Source organism: Homarus americanus, unplaced genomic scaffold, assembly GCF_018991925.1.
Source record: "Homarus americanus isolate GMGI-L3 unplaced genomic scaffold, GMGI_Hamer_2.0 scaffold50924, whole genome shotgun sequence".
Lineage (NCBI taxonomy): Eukaryota > Metazoa > Arthropoda > Malacostraca > Decapoda > Nephropidae > Homarus > Homarus americanus.
Window position 1 is genome coordinate 6,579,121 of NW_024718094.1, and position 24,623 is coordinate 6,603,743.

Sequence of the window (24,623 nt, forward strand, 5' to 3'; positions counted from 1 at the left end):
AGGCATCGGTATGAGAGGCGTCAGTGTGAGAGGCGTTAGTGTGAGAGGCGTCCGTATGAGAGGCGTCAGTGTGAGAGAGGCATCGGTATGAGAGGTGTCAGTGTGAGAGGCGTTAGTGTGAGAGGCGTCAGTGTGAGAGGCGTCAGTGTGAGAGAGGCATCGTTATGAGAGGCGTCCGTGTGAGAGGCGTCCGTGTGAGAGGCGTTCGTGTGAGAGGCGTTAGTGTGAGAGGCGTCAGTGTGAGAGGCGTCCGTATGAGAGGCGTCAATGTGAGAGGCGTCCGTGTGAGAGGCGTCCGTGTGAGGCGTCAGTGTGAGAGGCGCCAGTGTGAGAGAGACTTCGGTATGAGAGGCGTCAGTGTGAGAGGCGGGAGTGTGAGAGGGAGAAGTGGGAGGCGGAACTCTGAGAGGCGGAAATGCGAGGCGAGAGTGTGAGGCGGTACTGTGATAGGCTGAAGCGGGAGTGTGAAAGGGAGAAATGTGAGGCAGGAGTGTGTGAGGGAGAAGTGTGAGGCAGGAGTGTGTGAGGGAGAAGTGTGAGGCAGGAGTGTGTGAGGGAGAAGTGTGAGGCAGGAGTGTGTGAGGGAGAAGTGTGAGGCAGGAGTGGGAGGCAGGAATGTGTGAGGGAGAAGTGTGAGGCAGGAGTGTGAGGCAGGAGTGTGTGAGGGAGAAGTGTGAGGCAGAAGTGTGAGGCAGGATCTTTCCACCAAATAGCAGACACAAATTGCCAATATCCTAAAAAAATAGAAGTATTTGTGGGGTTCTGTCCTTATGAAGATTCCCCGTGAGATGTCTTGTTTTTTTGTGTGTTTTGTTATTTACTCTTGTTTCTTGTTTATTTTTCTTATGGTTGGCTGGAGGTCATGAGGTGCTGTTGGCCCTTGACCTCTCTGATCTCCCCTGAGGTCATGAGGTGCTGGATCCCTTGACCTCTCTATTAACTTCTGAGGTCATGAGGTGCTGTAATTCCCTGACCTCTCTAATCTCTGAGGTGATGAGGTTCTGTGACCCCTCCCTCAATTGATTTCCCTAATCTCCTTACTGTTCCCTCCCTCGCTTTCTCTCCCCTTCCTTACTCTCTCGTTCCTTACTCACTCACTCAGGTCATTCAAGGATAAATTAATGTAGTTTTTATATTATTCTGGTAACAATAGTTAACGTTTTCAGGTTTATATATATTTATGTTTATTACTTAACTATATTTCACTTGTTCATGCATATATACTCATGTTAAACACGTAACTGTAATTTAGAATTTTAGATATTCACATTTATATATTAATGTTCAGAACGTAACAATATCTAACTTGTTCTCGTTTATGTATAAATATTCAACACGTAACTCCACTTCACTTGTTAACGTTTGTATATTTATGTTCAGCATTCGATTATATCTCACTTGTCCACGTTTATATATCTACAATACAATATGCTCAACACCTACTCACATTTCTGTAGTTCCGGCGGTGGTCACATTTCACACAGACATCCAGCAAACTCCGGCATTACTTTAGGTTCCATGATATTGGAATCTCTGAGAAATACAGTACTGTTGTAGCCACTTGTCAGGGATACAACACAGTGTTACATGTTCTCTTCTCTGTTTTACTAAGGTGCTGCTTCATAATTCAGCCTCGCCAGGTGCCTCGAGTGTTCATGTTTTCCACTGTGTCTACTTGTCTAATGTCTGTTTTATGTAGGTATATAATAAATCGGCTATTTTTACCACGTCTGGATCAAGGTTGTAGCAGCAGTAGACAGTCAGCGTGTTCAGCCATGGTTTTAATACCGTTAGGCCAACAGTCAAGTACAGTACATGTCCGACTGAGCCACGTACCTTTCTGTCGATAACTCGATATATTCACCGTTTTCTCTTGCAACCCCCGACCTCTGTAGAGATATCTAGGAACGAGATAAAGGAGATATACTGTACATATACTGTACCTGTGTTTTATCTCTAACCTGATCTATCCCGCTGTGTTTCTTCCGGCTGACATTCCCCGACACCATGGCTTAACGTTCCGTTGGCCGACACCGCGGATTGATGTACAGTATACGTCTAAACGTAAAATACGCAAGTCTCGAAGAACCATCAAGACTTTTCCTCATATATAAGACAGGCCATGGTTCTGAAAAAAAATTAAAATAGCATTGAAAGGTTGAAAATGACAGGGAATAGCGTAGAAGAGGTAAAGCTGAGGATATAGCAGAGAAGAGTGGTAAAGGAAATAAAACGGTCTTGTGGAGAGGGCGAGTGCAGTGTCTACGCTGGAGAATGGTGGTAAGAAAAATATTGCGTTTTTCATATTGACCATCGACAATTTAAGGATGAACAAAGTATGAGCGTACAATGAAGACTTCTCTTGGGAAATTTCCCTGTTAACACTTTTTCACGAAGGATTTTGGGGGATATTGGCAATTCACGTTTGCTATCTTGTGGTAATAACCTCCTGTACTACCCAGGGACTCGGATGCTCCCAGAAGATTTATTTTTTTTTACTCTGATAATCTACTGTACAGTGAAGACATTCAAGGGCGACGGAGACTTGTGGAGCTGTAGAAATTAATCAATAGTAATTTAGAGATGTTTAGGAAAAAACAATATTATTCAGTATTCTCTACTCGTCCTCTGTGTCACTGGTTTGCACTCGGGCCACTCCGAATTCACCCAGCTGTGAAAGGGTACCTAACTTTGAATAGTTGAGGAAGTGAAGGTGATCGAGTGAAGTGCTGACTATACTGCCTCCTTGTATACCAAGGTTTGGTGCTGTGTTCTATCCACACTGCTCCTAACGAGCCGTCAGACCTATGGGGCTCACTCTCAAGTTCGGATTAATGAATTCGTGGCTTTGCATATAAAGTGTTTTTGGGCAGCCTCGTGTAGGTGTTAGCTGTAGTACTTAGACATAAGTACCAGTTGAGTGTACTTTAGTACTTAATGGTTGCAGTAGACTTATTACAGCAATATTGTATCTGCTGAACTCTTCCTGGCCCCATTAGTTCTGATGTTTATGTGTATAATTAGTTATAATAGCTTAAAACACTGAATCATAATATATTAATTTAATTATTCAGTATGCCATGCAAATAATATTCATTCAATAAACTAATTAATGTCTATAACAAGTTTATACAAACAAAACAAAAAGTCTATAGTGTTTTAATTGAAGGTATATGGAAGTATGTACCATGTATCACATATATACATATTCATACATTTTGCCAAATCTTAACAACAAACATACACGCAGGACAATACGTTTTTACGATAGCTCGGAAACAATCATACATGATCGTACGTTCACAGACATACAGAATCATACGTTTAAAAACATTGAAAATAAAACGTTCAAAAACATACAGAATCAGACGTTATACACGGGCCGCGTCTCTTGAAAGCTTCACTTGTGATTCTAACTGTCACAAGTTGGTAATTGCATAAAAAAAATCTGAATATTTGTTTTTACTTTAGCGTTGGCAGTGTAGAGGCTCAGCTGGTGTGGGGGGGGTGTGGAGCGTTGAGGCTCGGCTGGGCTGGTGGGAGGGGTGGAGCATTGACAGCGTTGAGGCTTGGTTGGTGGGAGGGGTGGAGCGTTGACAGCGTTGAGACTCGGTGGTGGGAGGGGTGGAGCGTTGGAATGTAGGAAAAATTACATGAATGTCAAACTAGGGCAAAAGAGGACACAACCCCCCAGACAAAACCACCCCTAGGACATGTAAAATATTACTCATACAATATCATAATATTTCAATTAAGGAAACATCTTAAGCATTATGCAGGAGTACATTAAGACTAACATTACAAATATTTAACTATTATACAGGAGCGCATATTAACACAACCATAAAAATGATCATTATAAAATGAACATTATACCGTATCTAACCAAGGTCAGAAAACAAATAAAGTACAATATTTTAGAGTTCATTGTGATTAGGTTCATTTAAAGTTCATTTTACTTCCATCTGATGCTGTGGACACTGGGGAGGATTTTGTTTAAGGTTTTGTGTTTCACCTTCTATAGCTGTATTTGGGTCATATTAAATGATTACGGTATGTTATAGTAGTGGCGGATCCAAAGCGGCACAATTTTTACTTGACAATGACATGGGTTGTCATGTAGGCGCTGATATTATTGACCAGCATGTCAATGACCAGTGCCCAAACACGAACATAATAATTATTGTCACAGGTCAATCAGGCCATTTCAAATATGTATTGGCCACGTGACCATAATCTGACCTTATATGATCTGAAACCCAACTGAAACTTTTGAAGCTTTTGCTAACATCCCAGTGGGGAGGAGGGGTTGGGGGGAGTGGGCCAACAGTGGCTAGGGCAGCTGCCGCCGCAGGAGCAGGTTCCGAATAGGTCTTGGCTCTCCGGTGGTCAAGGATGTTGTGTGTGTGGTGGGGGGGAGGGTGGTAAGTGAGTGAATGTTTGGGTGAGTGGGTAAATGGATGAGTGGGTGAATGGGTATGTGTGTGTTATTGAATAAGTGAGAGTGAATTGGTTTGTCTCTGAGTGAGTGAGTTGGTGGGTTAATGAGCGAGTGTTTTATAATTGTATGTTTAGTCGGTTTATTATTTTTTCTTTCACATTGTTTTGATACATTGTTACAATATTAGTTTTAATTTCTTATAGATTACTAAATTTGACAATTGTTTAAACAAGACTATTTCTTAAATTTAGATAATTATTGGAGCAGCTGACTCCTTCGTGTAATATTCTAATGTAAACAACCCATTATCCAGCCACCTAATATATTAAGACCCGGTAGTAGGGAAGGCCAATGAATATCGGGGAAGTGTAGGTTATGGATTTTGTTTATTCAAAAACTGAAAACCCGAGCCAATTGGCGGGAAGTCTACTGTATATGTAGATATACTCCGGACTTGAGTGACTCGTTTTCATCAGAATTTTCACTAAAACGTTGTACAGATAGCATATAAAATTTAAATCAGGTGAAGAGTAAGGAAAAAACACGATTTACTTAAGGAACTGCAAATAGACCGTGGCCTCCCCGCCTTCGGGGAATTTACAAACCGCAACTGAACTACTTTTAGGCGGAACGAACCACCAAGCACTACCAACGTGAGCACAGCTTGTAATATAATGCATTTTTGTGCTCCAACAACTTAAGTCATTCAGCACATACATTAAAGGCAGTTCATATACTAGACAACGACCATTAAGAATGTTCAAGAGCCATACATCTCCGTTACTAGTATACATATAACAATAACTTAATATTTATGTTAACAAACCATCATTAATTCTTATGACAATAGTATTGGACACAACATAGGAACAGTCATAGGGCCTCATACTCATTTCCCTGACAATGGGCTTCTGTATTCACACTCGGTGATAAGTTGTGCGATTATTTGTGTAACATCTTGCCGAATCGGTAACTACGTGCAACCAGTTCAGTATTTCTCTGGTGTATTATTAATGTAGACTCAGATCATCTTTTTTTTAGGGGGGATAGGTGGTAGAAGCGGTACCGTTCTTGCCTCGCAAGCGAGATGTCACGGGTTCGATTCCCGGACCGGTGGAAGTTGTTTGGTCTTACTTTCTAGCCCCCATTAGTCCCTGTTCACCTAGCAGTAAAGTAGGTACCTGGTGTAAGTCGAAAGTTGCGAATTCGTATTCAGGGACAAGTTGTTGGAGCTTCCAATAACTTGATGACATAAACCACTGACTCTTCAGGCTTCTACGCCCTTAACTCATGAGACATAAAGGCAAGCATGAACTTAGCATGCTTCCCTGTTGGGCGCTGTAAACGCTTCTGCGCTTTACCTTACACAAGGATGTAGGGGGCTGCCCAATAAATAATAATAAAAAAAAATCTTTTTTTAGTAACTCTTAGAGTACGATGACTTAACCCCATTGAGTACAATGTTATCTCTCGTAATCAAAGGGAGTTAAGTAATGTACTTAAACGGTTAAAGCATCGCACTCAGCGAGCCAATTCAATGTATTCAGGGTCGGCATTGCACTTAATGGGTTAAGTTATCGTACCCAGGGGGTTAACCCGTACTCAAAGGAGTAAATTATGCATAATTGATCATAGTGTTTCCATTATATAATAAATTTTTCTATATTTTCTGATTCACGTAATTCGTTTGCATATTCACTCATTGAGGTTCCAAACGTTTGTAAATAAATTAACTCAAGTTCCCAAAACCTCTACAAGATTTATGGGTGGAGTCGTAGCGTGTATCTCTTTAAATACCGAAGACTCTAACTAATTCTCGACTGTCTCATTCAAATTAAAACCCAGCAGAAATATTTACAACACGTGAAGGTGTCTTGAGTTTTACTGAATAACCTAAGCCATTAATCTGTATAAACGTGTGCTTGAGTGTGTGTGTGTGTGTGTGTGTGTGTGTGTGTGTGTGTGTGTGTGTGTGTGTGTGTGTGTGTGTGTGTGTGTGTGTGATGCACACCACCGAGTGGTGTAATGCGTCTAGTGTGGCGCATTATGTAAGTGTTAAGGTGCGTGCAGGCACAGCTTGCTTCCTCACCATCAAGACTCCTCCTGCGCCTCCTCGTGGTAACGCACGGTAACTGGATGCCTCGTGGGCTCAAGCTAGACCAGTAGGGGATACCGGAGTAGCAGTGGGCCCAAGAGGGATGGCGCATAGGCCCACTGGCATGTGGATACGCCTTGGCGCCATCTAACCACTACCCTGCTGCCTTACGGATTAACCTTGGTAGGTATAAAGCTACGGGAGTAAACCCCGAACGAAAAATCTGCCGTGGAGCCCACATCAATCAGATATGCTTACAGAGCTCCAATAAGACCCCGACGGCGGTATAGGCGGTTGGGGTGACCAACATGGGAACCCAATGATTACACCGGCAGACGAAAGCAATGCATGATGGACAGACTACTAAAGCAAAACCCAACAAACTGGGTTATCGGCAGTCTATTTCAATTCTCTCTCCCCATTCGTTGCAACTATTTGCATCACTGGATCAGGAAAAGAGAGAGCCAAGATGTGTGATTGCAGCCTGCGCTTTTGCCACACCACATAAATCAAATCACACGCAGCCATCATCCAGCTCATCATACTTCTCATCATCATACAGCCCCTATCCCCCAAAAGTCGTATGTCGAACAGAAACAGGTCTATCCCCAGGGAAGATAAGGTTGTGCTCCTAGGTGACTTCAAATTCAGAGATGCTGACATATGGCAGGGAGCCATAGCGAGAAACGGTGTAGGCAAGTGTAATATCCCAACGGCCTACTCCTCCTCAGAAAGTGTGCTGCACACAACCTCACTATCACCAATACCTTGTTTAGGCAGGCCGACAAGTTCAAGGATTCTTGGCAACACCCACGATCCAAAAATTGGCATCTCATTGACTACATCATTGTCAAAGAAAGAGATCGCTGAGATGTCCTCATCACCGAGCCACGCATGGCTCAGAACACTGTGACGCAGATCATCAGGTCATCAGAGCCAAACTCTCCCTTCACGTCGCCCCAAAACGGCAAGGCAACAAAGCTCCAGAAGAGGCTTTAACACCTAGCGGCTGGAAGATCCAGCGGTGGTACTTTTTTTTTTATGGGAATTACCCCACCCGGGCACAGCTCGAACGACCCACAACGGGGCCTAAGGGTGCGAAAAAATAAGAGTAAAAAGAAATTAAAAATAGAGAAGAAAATGGTTATACTGTGTTAGTCTACACCACAAAGATGTCGGAAAACTAGCTTTTTAAAGTGAGACAGATTGTATAAGTATGGAAACACAGAAGAAGGCAGAGCATTCCACAGTTTGGCTGTGTGAGGAAAGAAGGAGGTACTATAACGGGTTATTCTAGTGTGACCGACATCCACAGAAAAACGGTGGGCACCGCGGGCAAGACGTGTGTTACGAGCCCACGGCCTTGCCGGTGGTTACACAGGATGCCAAATCCACCGAACATTACCCGTTAAAGTACCTGTAAAAGAGAGAGAGTGAAGCAACATTGCGGCGAAGAGAAAGGGAAGATTGTCAACATGCCTGCAGAGCTGCTTAACGATGGGCTGATAAACAACCCAACAACAAACCACCAAAATCCCAGTGCCGAAAGGGGTCCCATTAAAGCTGTCCTGACAAAAACCTGCAACGAGACACTCTGCCTGATCAAATGAAAACACCAGGATTGGTTTGATGAAAACGACCCGGAAATCGAAGTACTCCTCGAGAGTAAAAGTGCTGTTCTCACTGATTGGCAGAACAACCCGAAGCCTCGGACCAGAGGTGATCTCTTCCACGAGAAGAAAGCAGCAGTCCAGCGCGAACTTCACAAACTAATGAACGATTGATATATCAATAAAGCATGTGAAAAGAACAAAAATGACAGATCAACACAAGATGCGTGAATTTTTCAATTCAGCTAAAGCAATACATGACCCAACTACTCATGGCATGGCCCCCTTCCTCTCATCCGACGGTAACACCCTAATTAAAGACGAAGAAGGCATCCATCAGTGCTGGAAAGAGCACTATCATTCCCTGCTCAACCGAAACACTGATATGGATGTCCAGACTACCCAGCAGGTTCCTCAGCACCCAGAGCTTAACCACCTCAGCTATCCTCCATCAGCCCAAGGGCCTGATGGAATCCCAGCCGATGTGTAAAAAGCAGGTGGATCTCTGCTTAACTGCCGTCTCCACTCACTAATAGAGAATAAATGGGAGAAAGAAGAAATCCCCCAAGATCTTATAGACGTTTCGATCGTCAATATTTATAAGAATAAGGGAGGCCGGTCAGACTGTGGCAACTACCGCAGGATTTCACTGCTGTCCATAGCTGGCAAGATTATCGCCCGAGTCCTCCTAAACAGACTTCTTCCTGAGGAAGAAAACGTCCTCCCAGAATTTCAATGTGGCTTTCGACCATCAAATGGCAGTACAGACATGATCTTTGCTGTCTGACATATACAGGAAAAGTGCAGAAAAGAGCGTCGTGACTTGTAAATGGACTTCATTAACCTTACTATGCCCTTCGAATCAGTCAACAGGGAAGCCTTATGGTGTTCCTCAGTCGATTTGGCTGCCCACCAAAATTCATTGCCATTGTGAGGTAACTCCATGATGGCAGGAACGGCAGTGTCCTGTACAATGGCACTCAGTCTAAGTTCTTCTCCATTCAAACAGGTATAAAACAAGGATGTGTACTGGCACCAACTCTCTTTTCCATTTTCTTGGCTGCCTTCCGTGCCAGCGCCAATTTAGCCAGCGGGGTGGACATCCAGTACCGGAAGAAGGGTCTCTTCAACATACGACTTCTTCAGGCAGGAACAAAGGTGTCGGCCGCTTCTATCTCTGAATTTCATTATGCAGACGTCGCTCACACTGAACGTGACCTACAAGAGATCTTAAACACCTGTTCAGATGCGTTTGCACACTTCGGCATTGAGGTGAATGCACGTAAGACTCAAATTAACTTACAGCCTGCCCCTGGTTCAACCACACCCTCATCCATCCAGCCTTCGGGTACTACTCTCTCAAATCTTACCCACTTTCAGTATCTCGGCTCCGACCTGTCCACCACTGAGGACATCGATGAAGAGATTCAACATCGGATCAGATGTGCATCTCAAGCTTTTGGTAGACTCCGGACCCGTGTCTTCAGCTGTTGGGAGCTGAAATTATCTATAATGTTTGAACCTTGTATTGAGGAGTGGTCCTCCCCAACCTGCTGTATGGCAGCGAGACATGGGTCACATACAGGAGGCACCTCAAGGCACGGGAAAACTTTCACCAACGTAGTCTACATTCCATCCTCCGAGTTCGCTGGGAAGACAAGAGAACAAGTGCCATTATTCATGCTGACACCAACTGTAGGAGCATCGAGGCTATTTTGTGTCACAATCTTAATCATAAGTTTCTTGTGCTTGTTAACTTAATCTAATTCCTCTCGTCATTCGTTTATATCTTAAAACATCTAGATATTTCATAAAAAGAAATATATATAAAATTTACTCTCCAGGCCGCGCACGTTAGTTAGTAGGAACAATGAACTTATGAGAGGAAATCTTAAGACGTTTTCAGTAGGACCTCCGGTAAACTTGTCGCTTTAAAACGAGAGTAAAAGAAAGATTTAAAGTCTAGTTGGTAGGATGAGAGGCGGAACACAAGCAAGGTTTTCCCTTAATATATATATATATATATATATATATATATATATATATATATATATATATATATATATATATATATATATATATATATATATATATATATATATATATATATATATATATATATATATATATATATATATATATATATGTATGTATATGTATATGTATACTCGCTGTCTTACAGATTTTCGTGAATGATTGTATTACAAAAGCATTATTGTCCTCACTTGTGGAAGAAAAACATATCAACAAGTGTGGACAATGTTGATATTGTAATACAAGCATTCACGCATTCTCGACGAAAATCTGTAAGACAGATGTATACATTTTTCTAAGACACACTGTATACATTACTTTATGAATCCATCTTCTCGTAATTTAACATAGACTGTAATTGAATATCTATAGAGTAAATCTTGTGTAGTGAAGAAGAGGAATAATGATGTTGAGCAGTGACGCCAACTGGAGTCTGGATCCTGGGTTATTTAATTGACTTAGAGAGTTAATGACCTTCAACAGTGGCCGGCGCAGTCATTACCGTGAATGACGACTAAAGTTACTCGCCAATTCCCGTCATGGATCTCGGCTGCATTTCACATATTCCACTGACTTGGCTCTGACTTAATGCAGTTGTGTGTAGGGTCGTCCAGTATTAGCTTCTAATTAATAAATTTAATATTCTATCTTAATATAAAACTACTGAACATAAGGCTTGTTAACGCTAGCCTACAGCTCAGAAAAATTAAGGAAATATCGGCAGTTTGGATATAGTACACTGTATAGTGGGAGTGACAGTTTGGCAAAAGTTTTCAAAATCTAATTGCTTGGGTTGGATTATTTGTCTATCGGCCACGCTAATTCCGAATATGTTTGAGTTTTTTACATCATTGCATTAGAAGGTTTGTGGATACTTTTGGGTTTGGCATGAAAAACGCGAAAAAACTGTAAATAATAAAGGGACTGGCAATGTGGCACAACCTGTTAAAATCAAGTTATTGAATTGGATTATTCGACTACTGTGTACACTGGTTCATAATATGCTATTGTTTTACAACTCAATGCGCTACAAATTATGCCGATATTTTTGCTGCAAGTCACCACATACGTATATTTCGAAAACCAGGGCCCAATATTACCAACGGCGTGGATAGATTCCGTGGAATGAATTCAGGACATTCCCGCTCATGGAACATTACCAAACTCCGTATATGTGCCAATGGCAGGCCAATGGCAATATTTACAGAGTTTGTTGAGGCTCCCTGGACGGGAATGCCCTGAATTTATTCCACGGAATCTATTCACGCCGTTGGTAATATTCGTCCCAGGACTGATCAACGAATTCAGCCCAAGTAGCTTGACTTGGACAGTTAAGGACAAAATCTCAGTCCGTACTTTTGAATAAAATATTGTTCAATAGGTGGTGATATTGAAGTGCTGAAAGTTGTTTTTCTGTGTTGTTTTGCAGTTAGTTCAAAGGGCCGCCACCAAGATGGGTCGTCCTAAGATTAGCAACACTCAGCTGCGCCAGGGTAACGATAAGGTGTTCGGGGTTCGGATGCCTCTGCCATCTAACAAGTTGCCTCTGAACAAGGAAGTTGGAAGTGCCCTGGCTTATGAAGCAGAAAACGAGAGGTTAAGGAGAAGAACAAATGCTTTTGATTATATGGATGCCACCAACAAGGTGACTGAGAAGGTACTGGATGTGTATAGGAAGGCCACTGTCCCCACTATCTCTGAAATCAGGGTGAAAATGAGAGTCCACGACCTGTGGAGGATGCGGAGGGAGACGATGATGATGAAGGGAAATGGACAGAAACAGAAAAGGAAGAAAACGAAGAACGGGAAGCTGAAGATGAGGTTCGAGGATATAGCTGAGAAGTTGTTTGATGTGGCAGACGACAGCAAAGTGCACGAACGAGAGAAAAGCTTCCTGGCAGCCCAGAGGAAACCGGGAAGGGAGGGCTGCATTGATGGCGTTGACAAAATTGTGACTGCCAAGCTGAAAGAAGAGAGGGAGAAGGAAGCGAAGAGGGCAAAGAAAAGGGCTGAGGAAGAGAGGAAAACTGAGAAGATGAGGTCAAAGAGTAAGGAGGAGATGGAGAGGATGTCGTGTAAAGTGTCGGCAGTGGATGACAGTGCTCAGGAAGAAGATAGTGATTATAAGGATGTCAATGACAATGAGTTCAAGGCTATGGTCGACAGGAGAGCAAGATCAGAGAAAAGGAAAAGGGAGAAAGAAGCCGAGGACAGGATCGGAGAAACTGCTGACAGGTTCAAGGTATCCAATGATGCAGTGGCTCACATCGCAAACACCATCAGAGCTGCAGACAACATCATAACTGAAGGGGACAAGTCTAAAGTGACTAACTGGAAGAAAGTGGAGAGACGTATGTGGTGACTTGCAGCAAAAATATCGGCATAATTTGTAGCGCATTGAGTTGTAAAACAATAGCATATTATGAACCAGTGTACACAGTAGTCGAATAATCCAATTCAATAACTTGATTTTAACAGGTTGTGCCACATTGCCAGTCCCTTTATTATTTACAGTTTTTTCGCGTTTTTCATGCCAAACCCAAAAGTATCCACAAACCTTCTAATGCAATGATGTAAAAAACTCAAACATATTCGGAATTAGCGTGGCCGATAGACAAATAATCCAACCCAAGCAATTAGATTTTGAAAACTTTTGCCAAACTGTCACTCCCTATATACTAAGCCTTCGGTACATAAGAATGCAAGGTGATTGGCTCTGGATAAGACATCAACATTATCATGATGGTGATTATTGTGTTAAAATCCCTAGGAGTAGATTTTTGCTTCGATAATTTAATTTTTATTTATTTATTTATTTTTTCCTTCTCTGACGTAAGGTGGTCTCTCTCTCTCTTTCTCTAATTACCCAATGTGTATTTACGTGCTTACAATAAATTAAGGAATATATATATATATATATATCTTGATAAAACCACACGGGAGAATGGAAACAACGGAGTACCTTAGGTTTCGTCTTTATTCAAGACATCTTCAGAGGCAACTGGATTACATGGACAGAGAGAGGCTTGAATATACAGGGTGACCTTAAAAACATGAGGTCAAGTCATAATGATGACATCCACTGATCCACACACCAACACACACGTAAAGGAGCTTAAGAGAAGGGTGGTGACGTGACTAACCAGGTCAGGTCAGAAAAAAGGGACCCACAAAATAACTATCATACATCTAGATCAAAGGTCTTCAAAGCATTTTTAACCTTGGGCCACTGACAAATAAATTGATGTAACATATTATCAGTTTTGAACTGACCATCACTAAGGTTTATTGATTTTAATTCCTTAATCAAACTAGCTTCAACCAGAAGTCTTTCTGTGACAAGATGATTTGAATACTTCTAAGCTTTTTTCCCAAGCAATGGGGTGATTATTATTCCTAACATGAACGAACAAGGCACTGCTTTCAGATGCAGTTCTGATATACTTATGTTGTTTGATTCTGAGCTGCAGAGTTTTCCTGTCTGACCTACATAATTACAATTACATTTGCTACATGGAATACAATAAACACTTCCATTTACATTCAAACTTGGGCTATTCCTTATTAACATATTGGTAATGGTTGAGTCATACTTGAAAACAACATTAATATTTAGAAGCGTATTTATGACGCTGCAATTATTGATGAAGAATTGAAACACATTCGTTCTATTGCACAAAAACTTGGGTACCCTTCTATGTTTGTTAATCATTGTTTTAAAAGGGCTAAAAAATCATTTCATATATATATATATATATATATATATATATATATATATATATATATATATATATATATATATATATATATATATATATATATATATATATATAGTGTTGCAATATATTTTCAACATATGCGAGGTTAATGCCAGAGTTGTCTAACGAACGAATATGAAGCTATTTGGTTATATCCATCTGTTGCATCTGAGGTCCTTTTGTATACTGCACCTTTAATGTACAGTATTATCGATTTGCTTTTGTTTTTGAAAATATAAATTTTCAAAAACCATCAAAGTGTGTCATATCTATTAGGTTTTAGTCGATGTTACAATAATGATGTATTTGAAACATTTATTAATTTTCAGATGACTCCTATAGTTTAGGTTAGATTAGATGTGTTGTTACATCAAGTTAGTTTACACGTTAGTTTAAGTTAGGTAAGGTATAACATAACGTAACATAACTTAATGTAATGTAACATAACATAGACTACATGCTTATCACTCTAAAATTCTTTCATCACACACAAACAACAACTCCTTGTATAGTAACTTAGTGAATTAAGTAACGTATAACGCAAGTAAAACCCATCACGTGTATTTCTATTATAACTCATATAACAATAACTTCCATCATAGCCTCCTGAGGATAAAAAGACTTCCTCGTGTAGCAAACTCAAAACTTCTCCAATTAATTATAGACGAAGATCTGAGTTCAGTAAATTTCGGATTACCTGAAGATTAGTCCCGAGCATATATTACCTTAAGATCAACCTAACCTGACCAAATCTGACGTGATTTAACCTAACCTAACCCATCCTAACCAAACCTGACGTGATTTACCCTACCTTAACCTAACCTAATTTAAACTAAACTAATCTAACCTGTCTTAACAGTAACCTAACTTACCCTAACCTAACCCAATCTAACCTACCCTAACCTAAATTAACCTAAACCAGCCCAACCCAACCCAACCTAATCTTACCTAACCTAAACTTAACCTAACCCTACCAAACCTGACCCAACACTAACCTAACCTAACCTAACCTAAACCTAAACTAACTTAACTTAACCAGGTAATAGAACACTGTAAACTCGGCGTCAATTTACACAGAGTAATACATTTTTTCATCACCATAATCAGGTCATCTTCACCTTAACGACCTGTCGCAGCTAACAACCTAATTAAGAAAGTTCTATTGGAGCCAAAAGTGTATTACGTCACAAACTGTTGATGTGTAGTGGCCCAAAACATACTAATTCGGTTGCTTCAAAGTTACTCAAATAATAATGGAAGAAAAAATAGTAAATAAGCAGAATTGGTCTTCGTAAAATATTTTGAATCGATTAAGATACTTCAGACAGCTTGTGGTTAAGATAAGAATGATGAATTGGAGCTTAATGAAAAATTCCTAAGATATAAGATAGTAGGCAGCTACCAAACAGGGAGGTACTACCGCCTGGGAAGATACTGGAAGCATTAATGTGTAATTTGAATTTTTTTTGAACTCTTCCGAGAGCTTGAACTATTCCCTGAACTTTCCTTAAAACTTGCACTTTTTTTTTCTGAACCTTCCTGGGAACTTGAATTTTTCTCCGAACTCTCGTGAGAACTTGAACTTTGACCAAACACCACGAAAGGGTCGCAATAATGAAATACTTTTATTCTTCCATTACAGTTTCTAAGACGATGAAGGAGTTAAGTCTACAGTGGAAGGCGGAGGGACCCGTCAAGATGTACAAGGATCTCCGGATGCCACAGTTTGAGATTAATGGCATTGTGGCCACCACCTGCCAGGAGAGCTTCCAGATAGGTGAGTGTAAGAGACTTCGACTTACTGTGGGAAGGTTGAGTAGAGGAGGTACCTTTAGCAGTGTTGGTGAGGTAGTGAAGTGACCAAGTGTGATAAGTAATACCTACAGACAAGTGGCTAAGACAACGGTATAATATTATTGTAATGGGGAAAAATCGGTTTCTAGTTAATGAAATCATTGTAGTATATCACAAAGAAAGGTAATTGACAGGATTACAACCATTTAATAAAGTATACCAATACTTTAATATTTAGCCATTGACAGCAATAACAGGTAACTGACCAACTGTTAACTGTACAGTAAAATTTGGTTTATTTTTTCCGATATCCAGTAAACCACTGAATAAACCAACTGTTAACTGTGCAGTAAAAGTTGGTTTATTTTTTCCGATGTCCAGTAAACCACTGAATAAGTTACACCGAAACTATATATACAGTAGTTTTCATTTTAAAATGCAATTGAATAAGTGTATCGTATAAGTTCTTGAAAAACTTAAAAGATTACCCCAATTCGCAGTATATACTGTATATAGAGGGTGATTCACGAGCTGGTACCCGGAGTGTGTCTGGTATAGCCGTTATATACAAGTCAATAAACAAAGAGAGGGAGAGAGAAAAAAAATTGAGAATAACAATAAAATTTTACTGAAAATAACACAAAAAAATAATAATGAACAGAAACATTAGCGATACTCTGGGGCCACCACCGAGTGCATCATCCAAAGAACAAACACAATAACTATCGATCACGGCTGGTACTGGTAGGAAACATTACGTCGACTTATTAGTTAATTCTAGCCATCAAACACGGACAGTTTTCTGGCGACATCCTGGTGAAGATGACGCCAGCGTGACCCTCAGAGTGTTGTCACCTCGAGGGGAAGGTAGACGGCTCCTGTGTAGTCAACTGGCTGCAGTTAAAGGAGCAGTTAAAGGAGGTGGATCCATTTCTTATTGTGATGTGAGCCAGGGTGAGACGACACAGCTCCAACACCTGTATGAGAGAGATAATAACACTAATATCGGTGACCTGTGTGTCTTAATTTACAGTTGTTGATGGCTATAGTGTAGTGTGTCTGTACTGAACATGGAGTTGACAGAATGGGAAACAGTATTCATTTTGTCTGTGGATCGTGTTACCTCATATGTCATGTTTGCCACACAAAAAATTCGAAGGACATGTCAACACTTGTTAACATCACACTAAAACACCGAATATCTTCTTTCTTTCTTTCTTTCTCGATGAAAAACAAACACATCTAATTGTAAACCGGCAACAGATGTTCTGTTACATGAGGAACCAGTTAACAGAAGAGACAAATGCAATTATGCTATAACAATGTTCCCAGGTGAGACGAATAATTCTCTCGTCCAGTCAGAGATGAAGGTGAGAATATACCTGTGGACACAACTACAGGTGTGTGTCTAGGAAAACCATGTGGTGATCTTACTTTCCCCCGTTAAAGATTAATTTGTAATATATTAAACTACCATGTTTGTTTTTTATACCGTCTGGGAGGCGAAGGTCACAGACTGCATGGCGTGGATTTCGTTTATCTCGTTAGGAATAATTATTTTGGAGGATTAATTTCTGAGTCTGCACAGTTGTCTCATCAACTCGGCCTTAAGCTTAGTGGGGTTTAGAAGTAAAACTCTATGGTTACAGTGACGATTGACAGCCTCACACACACACACACAACAGCTTCCCTTAGGCTGTCATCGAGCTCCTTGTAATTAACAACGCAAACTTATAATTGACAGCAGCTATTTATAAATGACAACAGCTAGTTACAAATGACAACACCTACTTACAAATAACAGTACCTGCTTACAATTAACATTATAACTTGCAACACATACTTATACTTTAATTGACAGCATCTAATTTCAGTCGACCACTTGACGGCCTCACACATAACAGCTTCCCTCAGGCTGTCATCAACAAGGCCTGCCCCCTCTTGCATGGATTAATGCAAAGGACGCATTTCTCAGCCCAGACATGTCGCTCGGAATATATTTCCATCTCGCCTTTACATATTTTTCCTGTGTAGTTCATGTCTGTTTGTCTTTCTCTAAACATGATCATTACGGCAATGGCTGTTATCCAGGCGTTTTTAAGAGTAAAAGAGGCGTTAGAATGCAACTACTACTACGAATAATAATAATAATAATAATAATAATAATAATAATAATAATAATAATATTTATAATAATAATATTAATAATAATTAATAATGACACTGACAATCTCTGTGTGAAGGCGTGAGAGCCACAACACACCTGAATGACGTTACTCGTGGAAGTTCAGGTGAAACCCCCAGATCAACTTGTCACAGGCGTCGTCGTTGTCCCCCAACAGTATAAAGTTTAGTGGAAGAAATTTTTTCGAGACGTGTGAAGCTGTTGGAGCGTCGACCTCTTCGCTTGTAGGTTCATATACTAGTGGGGGGAGGCAGTTAAATGTACACATACACCTGCTAACACTGTGAGGATCCCACCACCGCACCACTCAACCATCTCCTTGTTTGTAACTTCACCAGACACCACAAGGACCGACCAACATACACCCTTTACACCACTCAACCATCACTCCCTTGGTTGACACATTACTGATTCCTTTATGAGAACGTTGTAACAAACCAGACGTTGATTACTAATCTGAACTTACACACCTAAACCCCGCCTCATTTGTAGAAGTGGTAAAACCTCCAACCCAGGCTTCATCAATATTCCATATCACAGGAGATAAATCTTGTAGCGAACGCCATTATCACGGACACACAGTGGCGTGTCTCATGCGCCCCTCCTCCATAATGTACCATCCAGGAGAGGGAAATAAAGGTGCAGACAGTTAATGTATCTGGATATGCTCTTAAAATGTCAGCGTTTTTTATCTTTATAACTTGTTTAACTATACAATCCTACCTGGCTTTACCAACCTACCTGGTTGGCTATATTAACCTACCCTGCCTATACCAACAGACCTTGCTATATCAACCTACTCTGGCTATATTAGTCTAACCAGGTTATATCACATATCTGGCTTTTATCAACCTACTTGGTTATACTTACATACCTGGCTATATTATTCTACCCTGGCTATATCAATCTACCTGGCTATATCAACCTACCCTGGCTACATCAACCTACCTTGGCTATATTAATCTACCCAGGCTATATCAACTTACCTGGCTATATAGACCTACCCTAGTTATATTAACCTACCCTAGCTATATTAACATATCCTAGCTATATTAACCTACCTTAGCCATATTATTCTATCCTGGTTATATAAACCTACCTTGGCTATGTTAATGTACCCTGGATATATCAACCTACTCTGGGTATACCAACCATATAATTTAGACATAACCTGTTGCTGTGCAGTGTCTCCTGACTATTAAAGGGCTGCACTGGTGTATCAGTGTGTTTAAAGAGTAACGTAATTAATTTTTCCAAGCAGTTGTATTGTTTTAGCCAAAGTTATCAAACTATTTTACCTAAGTTAGTGTTAATTGCCATCTGCTCTGTTACCTCCATACGCTGAGTTCGTAATGTAAAGGAAAATGGGAAATAGAATGTAGGATCCATGGCCCGTTAGGGGCTGTGTGGATACGGCATACTTAAGGCCATGTTAGTTGAATTGTACTTTCTGAAAATAAAGATTGAGTGAATTTATCTTCTTTTATTGTTTAGATCAGCTGATGTCAACATTTTTTGTATCACGTACAATGGAAGTAGTTTAAGTTATCGTTATTAGGATTTATACCAGTTTGATTCTAACTTTGTTTACCTGAACGTTTGTTTACTGGAACGTTTGATTGTGGAAGTTTGTTTACTGGAACTTTTGTTTACTGGAACTTTTGTTTATGTGGAAGTTTGTTTACTGGGCCGTTTGTTTGAGGATTTTTTTTTTTGCGGGATTAGGCCACCCAGACACAGGTCACCGATCCCCATCGTAGCCTGGGGGCGAAAAAAAAGGAAAAGAAAAAAGAACCATAAATAAATAAAAAAATGAGGCAGAATGTCAGTCAGATCAACAACTTGGGACATGGTCACAATTTTTGTGATGCCATATGGCAGCACATTTTGCTTCCATCTATCTGTCTGTCTTCCTTATTTATCTATCATATGTGTATCATGTATCTATCTGTCTCATCTATCCAACCACCCATCCTCTCACACCATTGCACCTCATTACCTACATGGCTACATCTTCGATCTTCCTAAAGGTTCACAATATGGTATATAGCTCACTATATCACTCACCATTAACAAAAACACACAAAATATAGTAACTCTCAACCTAATGTTTACATCATCATTATCTCATTCCTGTTTGCTCTAGATGTGCATAACCGTCTATGTATATTTATTTTATATTTTAACAACACCCTTACCATACCTTCCATCCTATACTAGAGTAAAGGTTAATTAACTTTCAGGCTACCCCAATATCCATGCAACTAATAAACATCAGAACTGAATTTCAAATTTTATCCCAGACCAGTGAAAAGATTAATTAATTTCCAAGTTATCCCTTAATACGACCTAAATAATCAACGTTTTCTTTCATGAAAATGTTTTTAAATAATATAAATTTCCTCTGTTTACTAGTATCAATTACATTTTTCATATTCATATCATCCGTCGTTTCCGCAATACCTGTCGTATGCTCATATCGCCAGCCAGCGGGGCCTGACGTAGCTGGGTAGAGAGGAGTTTTTACACTGATGGAGTTTTTATCCCCCACTGAGGCCTTTACAACAGGCAGGGATACGGCGGGTCGCTTGTTTATGAACCAAACCATCAAACCTTCCAGAAATATACTAAACTCTCTTATTTCCCCTGTGTTTTATATCTTTACTTATTGTGACGTCAAACTGATCGGCCGGTAATTTGACGCTGATGCTCTGTCTCCCTTTTTGAATATGGGTACTACATTTGCCTGTTTCCACAAGTCTGGCACAACTCCAGTGTCTAATGATTTTGTAATTAAGTTTACGAGGGGTCCGCTAATCTGTTCCCTACACTCTTTCAAGACTCGAGGGAAAATTTCATCTTAAACTTTTAAATACCAAAATCATATTTTCCCGACCACATCATATATCAATACTGTATAGCTGGAAGATTTTGTGGTCTACCTTCTCACATTAATTTCACCCCGAGAAAAATGTGGAAGAGAAAAATCATTGGTTGGTAGGTAGGTAAGGGAGGTCGGTGGGGGAGAGTTAAATGTTCTGGCAGGCTGGGATGGATCCTGGTCGCTTCACACCCTACTATATTAATCTGCCTCGACCAGGCAAGTTCACGTTTACTATTTAAAAAAAAAATTCTCAGAATTAAACGACGTTTGAAGAATGTTCATTCGTATATACACATAAATGCACATATGATCATTCATATACATGTACACATACTCACACATACAAAAAAACAAAATAATTTAATCTCTTTCGTATTGCTGGCGACGTCATATTGCGTGCTTTGAACCCGGGAAAATATAAACACGAATACTTTCACAACTATAAGTTTCATGAACATATTAAAATTTTCATATACACATAAGTAAAAGTTTCATGAACTCACATTACTAAAAGTATCAAAGAGTATCAATATGAGAAGGAAACTTATAATGTAAGTTTAACACATGCACTAACACGACAAAGACAGTGGCACTCCTCTCCTCCAGTCAGTGCTAAACTTATCTTCTCCTTTGTTTTCGTCAGACAGAAAAGATGGAATGTAATTGACCAACAACATCCTCCTCCTTGACTTCAACTCTCGCCTCACAAGATCACGTTCCCACTGGCAATCTCTTTTATTTATTTTTGCCTTCGTCATTCGTCTTCCCAGAGCGAGAGTGGGTGAGTTGTGTTGACTCTCCCAGGCGGCGCCACTAACACCCACCTCTCATTCCTGGCTCGTATTATTAGAGTTTTCCGATCCTGGCCCAGTTAAGACTAATTGGAAAATTCTTGAAGAAATATTTTACATACCTACATATATAACATTCATCAAAAGTTACATATGTGACTGAATATTTTTGTCATAATATCTCACTCCTGGTCGTATTATTGGTGTATTCCGAACCTGCTTCAGCTATGACTAATTGGAAAATTCTTATGAAAAGTGGGTGAAGATTAGCCCCCACAGCTTATATTACCTGATGATTAAATATACCCAAACGATACCTGGGATATTAGGATAGATAATGTTAGGTCAGATCATGTTAGGTTAGGTCAGGTTAGGTTAGATTAGATTAAAATTATGGCGTTCAATCTTAAAGTGAAGTAATCTGGGAGGAGTGATTCTTCATGTGATCCAAGATATATATATATATATATATATATATATATATATATATATATATATATATATATATATATATATATATATATATATATATATGAAAGAAGAAAACACGAAGTTGCTTTCTGTAATTCACATCTTCAGGGTGAGTCTGTAATCACCCCCTGAAGATGTGAACCCTAATACCTAGATCACCGCACCTACAGTGATTTACTTTATATAATATATATATATATATATATATATATATATATATATATATATATATATATATATATATATATATATATTATATTAGGATCACATGAAGAATCACTCCTCCCAGATTACTTCAAATAATTTATAACCTACTACTACTACTTTGCACACCCACACAACACACAATACTACTACTGGTGCTACTACTACTACTACTTTGCTGTCACTCGGAATCGAGTATGACGATCATCTAGCTATGGGACAATGATATGAGTTATTGAGGATGTCACCTTCGTTGGTGAGTTTTAAGGTGACTGAAGAGGCCGACATAGGGCCGGCAGGGTCGTTCACAGATGCTGCACATGTGGAGGGCTACATCTAGTGCGGGAGGAGCGGCGATGAGTCACGTCCCCGCTGGCTCAAGTCTCATAAATAGTTTAATTGAAAGTCAAAAGTCTATGAACTACGGTCACTTCTTTTTTGGTTAGGTTTTAATTATTACTTTCTATCTGGTGGAAATTCCCAACAGCTCGAGAAATAAAAGTTGTATGTAAATTAAAGAAAAAATAAATACAAGGTAGAAATATTAATTCTAAGTCTCAGTCTGATAGAAAGACAAAATTTACTTAAATGAAAGTGTCCCATTTGCCTAACGACCCATTAAGGACGTCTCAGTTACAGTGCACTGAATATTTCCCTCGGCACACAAGGAAGAACTGTAACCGGCACTTCACTCGACTACTATTACTTCCCCAAATGCACAGTCACGTATAAGTGGACTGGGAGTGAACCAGACGCGAAGCAGTGACCCTTAGAAAAGGAAGTTTTTTTAGTTTAACAAATTTATTGGCAAAGCTTGTAGTACAGTTTGCCTATTCTGAGTAATTCAGTCAGGTCTTGACACTGAGGGTGGTGGGAAGTGAGCTTTCTAGCCACTCGACCGCTTCATCCCAGAGCGAGAATAAAGACACAGATGAAGTAAAATAGTGAGCATAACTTGTATTAACTCAAAATGTATTGACCAATACGATTGTTTAAGAGGAAAATTATTGTATAGAAAAAATTATGATGGCACAAGACGAAATAAAACTGCAATAAAAAGAAGACGAACATGATCTTGATAGTAAAGATGAAGGATGATAATGAGAAGCATTAAAGAGAGAATAAGAAATGCAAATTGCTAGAGTAAGAAGAGGAGGTACTTGGAGAGAGAGAGGGGAAGAACGACACCCACACACCCACAAACAAACACGAGTCCCTCTGCACCGTGTTTGCTGTTTCTTAAACCAAATATTGAGGTTTTCAACTCAAGCTGTCAAGTGTTTGTTGAAGGGTAGTGATTCCATAGAGTGAGAAGTTTAACTAGAGACGCTTTCATTTTACATAATACAGTACCTTTTTTTTAAGGCAATTGACCCGATGAACAAAAGCAAGGTCACCACTATGGTAACTTGTACGTCTTCCTCAAGAGTCATAATCCATACTCGGATACAACGGTTCACGAGGAACAATAAGGCCGACCTCAACCTCCTGACTAACACAGCCTCACTCCCATCTACATCAAAGGCTCACTTGAGTGGGGGACGACCTTGATCAATCTTCCTCAAAGAGTCTGTCCACTTATTCGAAAATATCTTACCATCGTAGCTTACCATCGTTTTGAAACACTGCGCAGTAATTATGCTTCAGAATTTTAAGTGAAGATTATTATACAAGTTATTACGACTTGTCTAAAGTTATCAATATGTAAATTTCTTTGAGAAGTTCCTTTACCAGTTTTAAGTGATTAAGGATTCGAACTTCTGTAATTATGCTTCAAAATTGTTAATGAATCATTCAAACTCCAGATGCCATTACACATCATGATAGTTGTTACTTGAGCTCTAAGACCTACAGTATGTGAGTTATTATCTACCCAAAAAATTCACAAGAATAATCTAGGAAAAACACACATTTATTTTGTTTACACGGTAGAGAGAGAAATATTGTTGGTTGTGAAGAAGAAAAAATGAAAACATTTCAAGTTTGGGTTTCAAATTCAGATATTCGAGGTCAAAGGGTCAGCGTTATATTTTTCTTTTTAATACACGAAAACTTTTGGATAATATTCACAAACTGGTTGAAGAATTTCTTTTGTTTTTAAACTTTGTTTCTTTTGCTACCCAGTTTAAAGAGTAAAAACATTATCATTTTAAAATGGTAATTTAGGGAAACCAGATTTTGGTCTTACTGTGTAGAACATCTATTGCATCATAGATAGCTAGATAGATTTAATAAAACTGATTCAAGTCTACATTGTTTCAATATGTATATAGATAATGCAGGTATACAATGTACAGTATGTAAAAGGTAGGTAGTAGGTAGCTACCAAACAGGGAGGCACTACTGCCTGGGAAGA

The 24,623-nt window shown here is 39.6% G+C and overlaps 1 protein-coding gene across 4 annotated transcripts in view; it reads left to right on the forward strand.

The window, feature by feature from the left end:
* Window positions 1-24,623, forward strand: part of LOC121859166 (glycine receptor subunit alpha-2-like) — a 259,881-nt gene that overhangs the window by 199,162 nt on the left and 36,096 nt on the right. For all 4 annotated transcript variants that reach the window (XM_042355913.1, XM_042355915.1, XM_042355914.1 and 1 more), the window contains exon 7: window positions 15,581-15,715. In XM_042355913.1, coding sequence (XP_042211847.1) covers window positions 15,581-15,715 — 135 coding nt within the window. The remainder of the gene's footprint in view (window positions 1-15,580; window positions 15,716-24,623) is intronic.